This window comes from Acomys minous (genome assembly GCF_964271855.1).
Source record: "Acomys minous genome assembly, chromosome: 8".
NCBI lineage: Eukaryota > Metazoa > Chordata > Mammalia > Rodentia > Muridae > Acomys > Acomys minous.
This window is the reverse complement of record NC_140489.1, coordinates 46,035,606-46,049,881: the sequence shown is the minus strand read 5'-3', so window position 1 is coordinate 46,049,881 and position 14,276 is coordinate 46,035,606. Positions and strand designations below refer to the sequence as shown.

At 41.3% G+C, this 14,276-nt stretch overlaps 1 protein-coding gene across 1 annotated transcript in view; it reads left to right on the top strand.

Annotated features, from left to right (window-relative positions):
• ARID4A (AT-rich interaction domain 4A) overlaps window positions 1–14,276 on the top strand; it is a 75,967-nt gene that overhangs the window by 12,927 nt on the left and 48,764 nt on the right. Inside the window, exons 6-8 of the mRNA XM_084792333.1 lie at window positions 9,292–9,371; window positions 9,453–9,547; window positions 13,065–13,197. Of these exons, the coding sequence (XP_084648459.1) occupies window positions 9,292–9,371; window positions 9,453–9,547; window positions 13,065–13,197 (308 nt within the window). The remainder of the gene's footprint in view (window positions 1–9,291; window positions 9,372–9,452; window positions 9,548–13,064; window positions 13,198–14,276) is intronic.

Sequence of the window (14,276 nt, the reverse complement as noted above, 5' to 3'; positions counted from 1 at the left end):
GAATCTCAAAGCAGTTTTAATTCACATTTCTCTCATGACTAAGGATATTGAATTCTTTTCCAAATATTTCTTGGCAGTTGGTAGTTTTTTTTTCCCCAGAACATTCTACTCAGTTCATAGGCTCATTTATTGAGTGGATCATTGAGTTTTTTGTTTGTTTGTTTGTTTATTTTAATTTTTGCAGTTCTTTATATATTCTAGATATATATTCTAGTCCCCTGACTGGCATAAAGTTGGCAAAGATCTTCTTTCATTTCTAGGCTTTCTTCACTGTAGTGATTGTTTCCTTGGCTGTGTGGAAGCTTAATTTTTTGTAGACCATCTTAATAGTTCTTGGGATTATTGCTGTGCTGCTGGAATCCCGGGCCTGCGTCTTGAAGTGTTCTGTCTATGTCTTCTTCTAGCAGTTTCCAATATCTCAGGCTTATATTGAGTTGGTTTTTGTGTACAGTGAGACCTGAGGATCTACCTTTATTCTGGGTCCTCTGTGCTACCCCTCTCGTCTGCCTCTGCTGGCGTGCTGTGTTTTGTCACTTTGGCTCTGTGGGACAGTTTGGGGCCGTGGACTGTGATACCTCCAGCATTATTCTTTTTTACTCAAGATTGCTTTGGGTATTTGAGGTCTTTCCTGCTTCCATATCAACTTCAGAGCTCTTTTCTATGGGTTTGCAAGGAATGTTACTTTAATTTTGATGGGGATTGTGTCGAATCTGTAGTTACTCTCAACAGTGTAGGTATGTTTACAGACTCTGCCAGTCCTTGAGTGTGAGGGCTCTTGTCTTCTGGTTATCTTCAGCCTCTTTCTTCAGAGTTCTAAAGCTTTTGTTGTGGAGATCTTCCACCGCCTTGGTTAGGTCTGTTCCTTGGTGTTGCATGCTGTTTTAATCAGATTTTTCCAGGTCTTTTTCTCAGCAAGTTCATTATTGTTTTATTGAAAAGCTAATGATTTCTTTGTGTTGATTTTAATGTCTCGCTGCTATGCTGAAAGTTTTTATCAGCCTAAGAGTTCAGAATATTTTAGATGACAAATTTAAAGCAATTCTGGAGGGCATGCTTCAAGATACGCTACTAATTTTAGTTTGTTTCTTTGGAGAGGTGAGGGGGAGAAAGACAGCTGTATAGCCATGGATATGTCACAGTGCACATATGGAAGTCAAAGGGTCAAAGGATATGTTTTGGGATTCGGTTCTTTTCTACTATATGAATCCCAGTATCCCACTCATGTCAGCTTAGTGATAGTTGCTTTAAACCTCTGAGCAACCTCGCTTGCCCTTCACTCCCTACCTCATGTACTAAATTACAGAAATCGAGATAGTGTGTCTGATGTGAGTACAGACCCATCAAGTCAACAGAACAGAGCTAACAAAGCCCATGTATTTGTGGGGTATTCATATTTGGAAAAAGTGCTATTAGCATGAACAGTGTCTTCAATAGATGTTTTGAGAAAACTAGATGTTCTGTGAAGAGTGGAACCAGGCCTTTATCTCACCTCACATATGAAAGACAGCAGCATGACTTAAACCTGAACTTGCAAGCCGCCTGCTGTTGTGCCGCCAGCTCTCAGCTCTCTGCCAGAAGCTGAAGTGCCTCCAGCTGACCTAGAGCGCATTACTGTGAAGGGAAGCTAAGGACTCCAGCTCAGTAGACATTTCTCAAAGGTAGAAACACAGCAGATGCAGCCGTGCGCTAAACCAGCAGTTCTCAACCTGTGGGTCACGGTCCCCAGAGACCATTGGAGTACACAGATATTTACACTACAGTCCCCAACAGTAGCAAAATTACAGGGATGAAGTAGCAGCAAAATAATTATATGGTTGAGAGTCAGTACAACAAGAGGAACTGTATTAAAGGGAGATGACACCACTGCATGTTACTGTCCCTGAACACCAGCCAGTGGGACCAGATGTGTACCACGTGTGGCTGATGTACCAGGAGGCAGAAAGGCGTGTCAGGTCCTCTGGATTGGAGTTACAGGTGACTGAGCCCGTGTGGGTGCTTTGGAAGAGTAGCCAGTGCTCTTAAACACGAAGCCATTCTCTCCAGTCTCCCATTTTATCCTTCGTACCATGTGTTTGCTGTTTCTGTTCTTTGGTTAAATGTTTAGATTTACAGATACTTAATGATTATGTTATTGGGATATACATTTTTAGTACAGTGGTATGCTTGTCTTGTGTCCTAAGGACATTGACACATACAGTATCACCTAGGTGTGTGGTAAGCTGTACCATCTAGGGTTGTGATGAAATCACCTAACCATGCCTCTCTCAGGACATTCCCACTGTTAATTGATATATGACTACTGGTTGGTCATTAAGAAAATGAAAGCCATCATGAGGTATCACCCGCAACTTGTTAAGTAGTTATCGCTGCAAAGACAAGATGGACGGACAAGAATGTGGAGCAAACGGAACCTTTGCTTGCTGCTGGTAACACTGTGCAGTAGTGAAACCTCTGTGGAGAACAGTATGGAGATTCTTCATAAAACTAAAATCTTAACGTTTGCTTTTCAGACAGGGTCTCTCTAGGTAGCCCAGGTTGGCTCACACTCACAGTTCTGCCTCAGCCTCTGAGTGCTTGCGATTATAGTCATGTGCTTCCCGTGGCACTTGATTACAAAACAGACAGCCCTTCCATGCATCCAGCAGGCCCATTTCTGGATTTATATCTGAAGAAATATGAAACCAGTGCCTCAGAGTACTCTTTGTAGTTCCATGCTCAACCTGACCTTTTTTTTTTCCTGAGTGGTGGGATGGAGTTAACCTAAGCATACTCAGGGGGTGACTGGATAAAATGTGGTCTGTCGCCATGGCGTACTGCGCAGTCTTAATAAAACTGGAAATTCCTCCACTTGCAGCTGCACAGACGAACCTGGGGATATCGTGGTAACAGCAACAAACAACACAGAAAATCGAACTACACTGTCTCATTTGTGTGTAGACTATGAAAACGTTACACTCACAGAGAGCAGAGTGCAGGGAGCCAGGGACGGGCGGGGCTGGGGGATTGGGGGTTTGTTGGTCAAATGATCCAGGTTTCGGTTTGGAGGACTAAGCTGAAGGCAATGTGGTGAGATTCCTGTATCCTAGCCCTCAAGGCAAGAATAAAACTAAAGGAGTGAGGAGGGGGATGAATTAACGAGCTGTTGGCCAGCTAATAACTGTGCGCTGAGATAGACTTTAAGTGTCTCACCCCCCAAAAATGTGAGGTATTACATGTGCTAGCATGTTAGCTTAAACTCTTCACTTCAAGCATCATGTTGTATACCATGCATTATATTTGATTTGTCAGCTAAGTATGTAAAAATAAATGGTTTGTTTTGTTTTGGTTTGTTGAGACAGGGTTTCTCTGTGTAGCCCTGGTTGTTCTGAAATTTACTCTGTAGACTACGCTGGCCTCACACTCAAGATATCCTCCTGCCTCTGCTTCCTGAATGCTGGGATTAAAGGTGTGCACCACCACCGCCCAGCAGAGTAAATGATTTTTAAAGGACAATTGGTTATGCCTAAAATATGTATATATGAAGTTTTTACCTAATTATATGAAATATTTTGTTCCAACATAACTGCTATGTACATACATATATAACGGATAATTTCATTCTTTTGAATTTTTACTTCCTCTTCCTTGTAACAAGCCTCGGAGCAATAGCCTAGTGTATAATAGGCTCGCCACCTAGGGCGGTGCGCATTCATTTTATACTTATTCCTCATACCTACTAACTGTGTTTTTGTCTTTTAACTAAATTGTAGGTCATTACTGAGCTTTCTGATTCTAAGTTTATCTATAAAAAGAAGCCTGTGATTTCTGCCGTGCACATGCTGTGTTGTGGACTAGGGTGTGGTTGGAGTTCAGTAGATGATAGTCAGTTACCATACCTTTGGACAGATGGCATACTTTAGACATTTTATCGTCCTATGGTATCAGTCAGTTTTGGATAACAGGTAGACAGATCTTCTATACTTACTAGCATACTATATTATATTCCTGTTGATTGTCTCTTTCCTTGACGCTTAGAAGATTGGGATTTGGGTGTATATACTTGTGTTTACATTGTTTTGTCTACTTAGAATGATTAGTGTTGCTTGAGTCTTAGCTTTGCCATTTTTTTCTGTAATAAGCTTTTGTATTTATTTCTATATAATATCAGATTTAATAATTTGGGGCTGTGCTAAATGTTCAATGAATTATCTATATAAATGATGTTCTTCACAACTATCAAGTGTTTCAAAAATGATTAAATTTTTCTGAGTTGTTTTCACTTGATATGCTGTACTTAGAAGCAATTTAAAAAGGGCAGCTTGTCTCATTTGTTGTTGTTTGAGACATTCTTGGTGTGCAGCCCAGGCTGGCCTGGAGGTCAGGGCAGTTTCTGCCTCAGCTTTCCTCGCCTGACTTGGATGTCACTGATGCCTGGAGCTGCTGCACAGCCTTGATGATGGGGCTGTTTTGGTCTCCATGGCTTTCAGGAGTATTTCCTGACAAGTGTAAAAGGTATTCAGGTATATACAATTGTATAGCTCGCATTAAAATCTCTTTTACAACAGGGTCTCATTATGTAAGCCTAGCTGGCCTAGAACTTTCTATGTAGACCAGACTGGTGTTTTTCTCATGAAGCTCAGCCTGCCTCTGCCTCGTGAGTGCTGAGTTAGCATATTAACCTTTTTCTCTATGTTTACTAGAAGGTTCCTGTGTAAGATGACATGGTAGCTGTTTGTACCACTGTCCCTTTCAGAAAATCCTTTTTTGGGGTTGGAGAGATTCCTCAGTGTTAAAAGCACTGGCTACTCTTCCAGAGGACCAGGGGTTCGAGTCCCAGTACCCACATGGTAGTTCACAACTGTTTGTAAGTCCAGTCCCAGGAGACCTGATGCCTTCCTGGCTTTCCTGGTCACCAGGCATAACTGCAGTGCACAGAAATATACATAGAGACAAATCACCTACATACATAAAATAAAAGTTTTAAAAAATTAAGACTAAGAAATCCCTTTGGTTTTTTAACAGTATTTTCAACTCATAATAATGAATATTGAAACAAAATGAGAAGTACAACTTTATTTCAAAGTGGCTATTTATCAAACAAGAATTAAGGAGAACATTGTTAAATTTCCTCATTAGGACATTCTAGATTTTCCACTGATAAATGGTGAAACACTATGGGGAATATTTTATTATATAAATTTGATAATGCCAATTGGCCCTAGTTGTTTTAGGTTTATTTATTTTTTATGTATGAGTGTCTTGTCTCCATGTGTGTATGTGCACTGTGAACATGCCTGGTGCCCACAGTAGTCAGAAGGGGATGTATGCCCTGGGCCTAGAGTTGGGAGCCACCATGTGGGTGCTTGCAGCCAGCCCTGGGTCCACTGGAAGAGCAGCAGTGATCTTTGGGCATCCCTCAGCTCCCATATTGGTATTATAGTTTTACTTTTTTTCCTCATACTTCATTCAAATGTGTGTCCATTGTCATTAGAGGCACTAAGGAAAACTGGAGGATGCGTGCATGTGTGCTTACATGTGTGCGTGTGTGTTTACATGCGTGGGTGTGTATGTGTGTTTTGAGAAAGGGCTTCACCATGTCATGCTGGCTGTCCTGGAACTTCTAAGTAGACCAGGCTGGCTTCAACCTCACACAGATCCACGTGCCTCTGCCTCCTGAGTGCTGGGATTAAAGATTTTCATCACCATGCCTGGTTGGATGTTATTCTTTGAAGTATCTTGTATGTCAACACAAATACATAAAGAGTTAAGTTTGGTTTGTGAGGGCAAGGATTGGAATTTGTTTGTTTGTTTGTTTGTTTGAGACAGGGTTTCTCTGTGTATCTCTGGCTGTCCTGACTCTCTTTTTAGACCAGGCTGGCCTCCAACTCACAGAGATTCTCCTGCCTCTGCCTCCCCAGTGCTGGGATTACAGGCGTGTGCCACCATGCCTGGCTGGATTTGATTTATTTATTATTTATTTTTAAACAAAGTGGTTCATCACTCAGGAGGCAGAGGCAGGCGGATCGCTGTGAGTTCCAGAAAGTGGTTCGTTCATTGCTGGGCTTGATACTGCTGCAGACATCTTCCACTCTTCCCCCTCACACACTGGAGCTCCAGCTCGGGCTCTTGTGCTACGGAAGCCTTCTGCTGCTCAGCCTTGTGGGTAGGCTGCGTATTGTAATTTTGACACAGCTATTTTGTGCAATAACGCATAGATCAGTAATAATAGATACTGTGGGGGTTTTGTTGTCCCTTGTCCCTTCTCTCTTCTCCCTTCCTTCTCACGGTCACTATATGGCCTGTGCTGGCCTGGAACTCATGATTCCCCTGCCTCAGCCTCCTGAGCTCTGGGATCACAGCCCTAGGCCATCATGCTGTTTGCAGACATTGTCTTATCATTGCGTTTGCAGGCGGCCCCACTCAGTTCTGTGTCACAGACAGGACCCAGCGTGGCTGCTTGCCTGTGAACATGTGTCAGGCGCTTCTCATTTTCTTAAGTTGTCCCTTGCATGCATAATTTAAACTAGATAAATATATTTCATCTCAGAAGAAGAGCTGATTGAAGTAGGTAAATATTGAACACATAGATTGCTTTCTATATACATTTCTTAAGCCTTATTTGTTAAAAGTGTATGACTTGAAGGCACAATACTTGGTAGCAACATCCATTAAAAAAATCCAAAAAACTAAGAATGTAACATTTATATAATTCCTGATTGTGTCTTGCTATAGGCAGTTTATTGTATATATGTGTAATAACATAAATATATAGGTGAAAAATAAAAATGTCTAAAAAAAAAAAAGGCCAGGCGTAGTGATGTTTGCTCTTTAATTCTCCTACTTGGGAGGCAGAGGCAGGTGGGTGTCTAAGAGCTTGAGGTCCCCTTAGTCTACATAGCAAGTTCCAGCACAGCCAGAGCTGTATAGAGAGACCCTGTGTCACACACCCAAAAGAAGAAGAAAAGAAGTCAGGATTTTATTAATTAATTAATTTGTTTGTTATGGTTTTTCAATACAAAGTTTCTCTACATAGCTTTAGCTGTCCTGGGACTCACTATATAAGCCATGCTGGTTCCTAACCCAGATCCACCAGTTTGTGCCTCCTAATTGCTGGGACCAAAGGTATGCTCCACCACTTGGATAAAAGTCAGGATTTTACTTCAAAGATGTTAGGTCAGTTTGTTCTATGTAGTATGAAAACTAGCATTCTTTTTTAAATGGTGGTTTTTGAGGTGTGTTTGTGTGTGTGTGTGTGTGTGTGTGCGTGCATGTGTGATATGAGAATTTCACTGTGTAGCCCAGGCTGCCCTGAATCTCCTCGTTATCCTTGTGTCTCAGCATCCTGAATGTTTTATACATCCTGCAAGAGCAGGACCAGGATTCCAGGCTTGAGACCACATACCCTGTGCCCCTCCTTAGAACAGATTAGATGGACTGGTTAGTTACATCACTTACTGAGCGGTCTGGGGCACAGTCAGGTTGTCAGGCTTTCTCAGCAAGTGCCTTTTACCCCCTGAGCCATTTTTTTTTCTTTTGTTTGGAGGTTTGATTTACTTTTGAGACAGCATCATGTTGCTGAGGCTCCTTCCTCAGCCTCCCCTTTGCTGGGGTGATGGGGTACACCATCACTAATGGTAACCATGGTAGCGTATATATGCTTTCCTGTGAATATGGTTGTTTGTAAAATGTATAAATACTGTGCATTTACTATCTAAGGATTTTATATTTGCAATTTTTTGCATAGTTCTGGACAATTTAAGTGTCATCTGAGGGCATTTACTTTTTAATAAACTATAAGTGATAGGTGGTAGAATCAATACATTTTGAAAAACTTAACATTTAAAATCATCAAATAATATAGATAGGTTTTTGAAAATTAGGGATAGGTTATTAAATTCCTTACTTGGTTGGATTTCTTGAAATGTATCCATACTTACTGACTATTTTTAGTGTCATGGATATAGAAACTTTCAAGAAGTTTCTAGGTGTTTATGATGCTGTTTTTTAAGGTGTGGTTGTTGATTAAGAGTCTTGCTGTGTAGCTTGGACTGGCCTGGAGTTATGCTTTCCCTGCCCAGCCCACAGCCAGTGCATGCTGAGATTCCATGCATTGCACCACATCACAGCTACTCTGCAGCTAAAGGTGCTTGCTGCCAGGCCTGACAATCTAAGCTTGATTTTTGGGGACCCATACATGAAAAGGAAAGAGCTGACTCACTCATGTTTGCCCTCTGACCTCCACATGCATGCTATGGTACACATACACTCACACACAATGAATAAATAACAAAAGGTTTATTTTTTTTCATTATTAATTACTGGTGTCCTTTTCTGGTAAAAGTAAAAAAAAACCCTTCCATTATGGAAATTTTAGAATTGGCCAGCCATTGCTTCTAGTGTAAGGAATTGAGCAAATAAGCAGAATTAACATAATCTATCATCATTATCAAAAATCAGACACAGAGCAAGAGCAGATAGGGTCTCTGTGAGTTCAAGGACAGCCTAGTCTACATAGTAAGTTCCAGGACAGCCAGGGCTAAGTAGAGAAACCTCATTTCAAGAAACCTGAAAAAGAAAAAAAAGAAGAAATGAGACCTTTAGGGAAAGTAGAGGTGCTTCTTCAGTAACTGTGCAAAGGAATACATAACACTTGGGTTTTGGACACCAGATTTTATGCAGTCTAGAATCCAGGCGATCTTACATTTGTGCTTTGACTAGGTCACTGGACACTGGAAAACAAGTGGGGCTACTTAAGTAAGCACTTGACTTCCAGGGGCAGCTGTTTGACATCTACAAAACAACAACAGTGGTGTAGTCATTCTAGAAGGGTGTGGAAATAACCAAGAAGTAATGAATGAGTATTAAGCACTGTCTTAGGGCTTTATTGCTATGAAAAGACCATGACCACAGCAAGTCTTCTAAAGGCAAACATTTAATTGGGATTGGCTTATAGTTTAGAGGTTTAGTTCATCGTCATCATGGCGGGGAGCTGTGCAGTCAGACTTGGTGCTGGAGGAGCCAAGAGTTCTCATCTTGCTCTGAAGGCAGCCAGGAGGAGCCTGTGTCATACTGTGGGTAGCTTGACCACCTAAGACCCCAAAGCCCCACCCCCACAGTGACACACTTAACTCTAATAAAGCCACACCTCCTAATAGCGCCACTCCCTATGGGCCAAGCATTCAAACATGAGTCTGTGGGAGCCATTGCTGTTCAAACCACCACAAGCTGTGAAATAGTAATACCATTGTTTACATTTGATTTTTTTTTTTAATTAATGTGCACAAATTCTCAGACATCTTTTGCTTCTTGCAGTGTTTGATGATGGTGATGAGAGAACTCTGAGGCGTACCTCACTTTGCCTGAAAGGGGAGAGACATTTTGCGGAGAGTGAGGTAGGGTGGTAGAGTTAATTTGAACTGCGGAGCCTGATGGGGAAGTGAAGTGTGAACTGGATTTGCTTGTCTCTTCTGCAGACCCTTGACCAGCTTCCTTTAACAAACCCAGAGCATTTTGGAACACCCGTCATTGCAAAGAAGACAAATAGAGGGAGGAGGTCCTCGCTTCCCATGTGAGTTCTCATGCGGTGACTAGTCTGTGCTGTTACAGCTCCCACAGTTGGCTTTCTCAGAGTGGCTGTGTTGCGTTGGGGAACATTGCATAGTGTATTGTAAGGTGGCATTACCAAAGTTCCAGTTCCCAAAAGACCACTTTAAGTTGCTTAGCTGAAATCTTTAATTGGTATGATTTCCTCTATTAAGTAATTACTTGTAGTTTTTGATCTCTATTAAAAAACAATTTGTTGTTGTTGTTGTTTTGTTTTTTTCTGAGACAGGGTTTCTCTGTGTAGCCGTGGTGGAACTTGCTCTGTAGACAAGGCTAGCCTCAAACTCAAGAGATTCCCCTGCCTCTACCTCCTGAGCACTGACATTAAAGGTGTGCGCTATCACCACCTGGCTTAAAAAAACAATTTTGAAGTTAAAAATAATAATGCAAAGGGTTTCTGTATGTCTTTTGTCTAGATTGAACAGTTTTTAATGTATCTGGCCTATTTGCCTTATCGTTCCGTCTTTTTATATATACATATTATGATTAATTTTCAGATTTAGAACCTGACTGAGTGGAAGCAAAGAGCATCACAGTCCTTTGTCCTAATGTAAAAGGCTAATATGCTAATGGACAACCCAGTCACATAGATGAAATGTGCAGCCCACAGTCAGACGCCGTCATTCTGCCTCGTGCTCTGAGGTTCTGGGCCTGGCCTGCTCTACCTGGCACATAACGTTCCCCTGTACAATCGTGTTACCTCACACTGTCAGCATTTCAAGGTCCACCCGTTGTCCTAGGTGCCTTCATAGCATCTTTTCAGGATCCAAACTAAGGTCATAGTATTGCATTTCCTTGATGCGGTTCCTGAGTTCCTTTTAATCTGGAAGCACTTGTTAGTATTTAGTGAGACTGACATTTAAGAGTTAAGGCAAATGAAGATTTTTTTGTCAGGCTTTTTTTTTTTTTTAAATTGAGACAGCGTTTCTCTGTGTAGCCTTGGCTGTCTTGGACTCAATTTGTAGACCAGATTGGCCTCAAACTCAGAGAGATCTGCCTGCTTCTGCCTCCCTGAGTGCTGGGAAGATGTTTCTTATTTATAGATGAAGGTTATTCACTTTTGGTAGTAAGTGATGTGTGTTCTTCTCAGTAGAAGTACGTCATAGATACTTACCATCAGTTTGCCCCATACTGGGTGAAATCACCTTTGATTACCTGGTTAATGTGGTTCCTGCCTAATTTCTGAACTTAGAGTTCTCTTGGGTTAACCTTTCTGGAAAATAAAATAATAGATGTGGAGCTACTTAGCTACTAGGTATGCTGTTCTTTCTCAGGTTATCATTCCTTCACTGTTTTGTTTTATTTTTTTATCACTCACTGAAGCTCCTTTTGTATATCAGTACTTAAGATAGCAACGTGATAATTTTGTAATTTTTCGTTCCTGCTTTATTTTTAGTTATTTAGTTCTCATAGCTATAACAAAAATCTTCCCAGGGCAGCAAGATGGTGTAGAGATACAGGCACTTGTTACTAAGCCTGACTGTTTAGAGTCTGATCCTTGACCTCTATATATGTGCTGTGGCATATGTGCCCACACACACACACACACACACACACACACACACACACACACACACGGGACCAAATGTAAAAATAAAAATTTTTAAATAAAATCTTCCTCATTTCTTTTTATTCATGGAGTGTAGTTAACTTAACAGGCTATAATTCATTGTTTAAAATTTTTATTTTAGGCCAGGAGTTGGAGGCCAGCCTGATCTACAAAGAGAGTTCCAGGACAGCTAGAGCTATCACACAGAGAAACCCTGTCTCGAAGAACCAAAAAAATAAAGTTTTATTTTGATGAGAATGTTATCCAGATTTAGCCAGTGGACACCTCTGCAGGCTGGTTTCTGTTTACTTCATATACACTTTTCCATTTCTTGAGCACGTGGCTGCCTTTCTGGCATTGCACAGTATCATGACTTCATGATCTTCCCACCCACCCTGGATTAAACCTTGATAATGAGCTGGGTGAGGTGGTTCACACCTTTAATCCCAGCACTCTGGGGTGGGGGGCAGAGGCAGGTGGACCTCTGTGAGTTCAAGGCCACCCTGGTCTACAAAGCAAGTCCAGGACAGCCAAGATAACAAAAACCCTGTCTTAAAAAACAAAAAAGATGGGCTGGAGAGATGGCTCAGAGGTTAAGAGCACTGACTGTTCATCCAGAGGTCCTGAGTTCAATTCCCAGCAACCACAACACGGCTCTCAACCATCTGTAATGTGATCTGATGCCCTCTTCTGGCCTGCAGATGTACATGCAGTCACAGAACTGTATATGTAATACTAAATAAATAAGTCTTAGGAAAAAAAGATAAAAAAGAAAAGAAAAAGATTTGAAATTGGCCATTTCTCCAGGGACCTTTATTTCTTTCAATGGGAAATAAATATTTAGAAACCAAGACCCTAAAAAAAAAAGAAAGAAAAGAAAAAGAAAAGAAACCAAGACCCTGATATTGGTTGTATGCACAGAAGTGTATATAACAAAGTTGTAAAAAGGCAGAGTCCAACATAGAAGTTGCAAACCAAAAAGAAAAACTGAGATCCCTAAATGGAAATCTCAGTTCAGTCACTTAGTAGCTGCGTCACTTTATTACAGTAACTATGTTTATGTTATTTATCTTGTTACACACACACACACACACACACACACACACACACACACACAATATTTCTCTCTCTCTCTCTCTCTCTCTCTCTCTCTCTCCCCATCCTATTACAAGTTTATACCTGAGGATAACGGGATTGATAATGTCTTGCCAGTTTGGATTAGATAGTGTTATATGCATTTTTTCAGTGTGTGGCAAGTGCTCAGTGTATGAGTTTCAGTTAATAAGTCATTAATATTGTGTGGTATTTATATTAAAACACAGTATTGTAGTCCTTAATAATTACAATTTTTAATAGGTCAAGTGAGCTGATATTTAAGTGCAGGACACTTAAATAAGCAAGAAGGGGTGTTAAAACTAAGGAGAAGGAAAATTAGTCACTGCAGAATGTAAAGAAAGACATGTGATGATTCCTAGGCAACAGGTGTGCGAGAGGAGAAGAAATTAAAAATGCATAAAATTAGGGACCAATTGCCTCCAGATCATTTAATAGTTAACAGCATTGCATACCGCAGTGAATGACAGGTGTCAGCATGTTCAGGAGCACACGTAATGATTTCAAATCATCATGATTGTAAGTGAGTGTGCCCCCGAGTGCTGGGATTAAAGGTGTGCACCACGCCTGGCTAGGGATTCTGTTTTTAAAATTGCATTTGGCGATACAATTAGGCTTCTCTGTCCTGGCATAGAAACCAGAGTCCAGGTTACTTAGGTGGCTGTATTACTTGTGTGAGGGAGGAGAGTGTCCATCTCCTCAGCCCCAGTCAGAATGGAGAGGCAGCCATAGGAGCCACCCTGAATGTGTAGCAGATGTAGCCCTCTGTGCCCAGCTGTGGGCTATGGTAAGCTAATGGTCAGCTTCTTCTGCCTCTTAGCACTGAAGATGAAAAGGAAGAAGAAAGCAGTGAAGAGGAAGATGAGGATAAACGGCGTCTCAACGATGAGTTATTAGGAAAAGTTGTAAGTGTGCCGTCTGCAGCGGAGAGCTCTGAATGGTACCCTGCTTTGGTAAGTTTCACTGCAAAGTTAGTCAGCTGTATAATTTGTTGAAAATGGGTTTTTTAAATATTGTGGAAGTAAAAGTAATATTATGGAAGTATTATAAATTTAATGACAATTTTACTGGATGTTTAAAAATTAAGAGGTAGAGGCAGGCAGATTGCTATGAGTTTGAGGCCAGCCTGGTCTACAAAGCTAGTCCAGGATAGCCAAGATAACATAGAGAAACCTGTCTCAGAAAAAAAAAAATTAAGAGTGTCAAGTGCGCAAAAACTGGCATCGTCTTTAACTTTCTGGTCTCTGTTATCATTTATTGAGTTCTTTCAGGTTTTTCCCTCAGATGTGTTCTTCATCCTGTCATGTTGCCATTTTACCTCTTCAGTTCCTGAGGTTGATTTCTTAATTCTCTTTACTGCTGCTTTGTTGTCTCACTCCATGGTCCAGGCTGTCCAGGAACTTACTGTGTAGTCCATGCTGGCCTCAGATTCATGGCAATCCTCCAGCTTCGCTGTCTTCAGCTGTAGGATTATAGTGTGAGCCACCACACCTGGCTCCGTGATTCTTTACTTCATTCATATTAATCACCTAGAACTAAGTTTTTAGGGGAGTCCATTTAAAATAACTGCTTGTCCCATTCTCAACGATGGAGTCACATGTGGTGTTGCACGGCTGTAGTTCCAGCTACTCTCAGTCCAAATCAAGAAGTTTGCTTCAGCCTAGGAGGTGGACTAACTAGGTGTAACATAGACCTTCACCTGGGAGGGGCAAACTAGTAAAAGTACTTAGAGCTTAAGGGCCAGCTTGAATCCCCAGTGCCCAGAGCCAGGCACGACCCAGGACTGAGTGCACAGATAGGCAGAATTAAAAGCCTGCTGTCCTGCCAGTGTGGCCATAAAGGCAAGCTCCAGTTAAGTGAGAGACCCTGTCTCAACTCAGTGATAGAAGACACCTGCCACCTTATTGTGCCTCCCATGTGCATGGGCACGTGCATCTACGCGTGTATGCATCCTCACATCCGTTTTGGTTTGGTTTAGTTTTTGTTTTGTTTTGTTGCTTTGTTTTGTTGGGGTTTTTGAGACAGGCTTCCT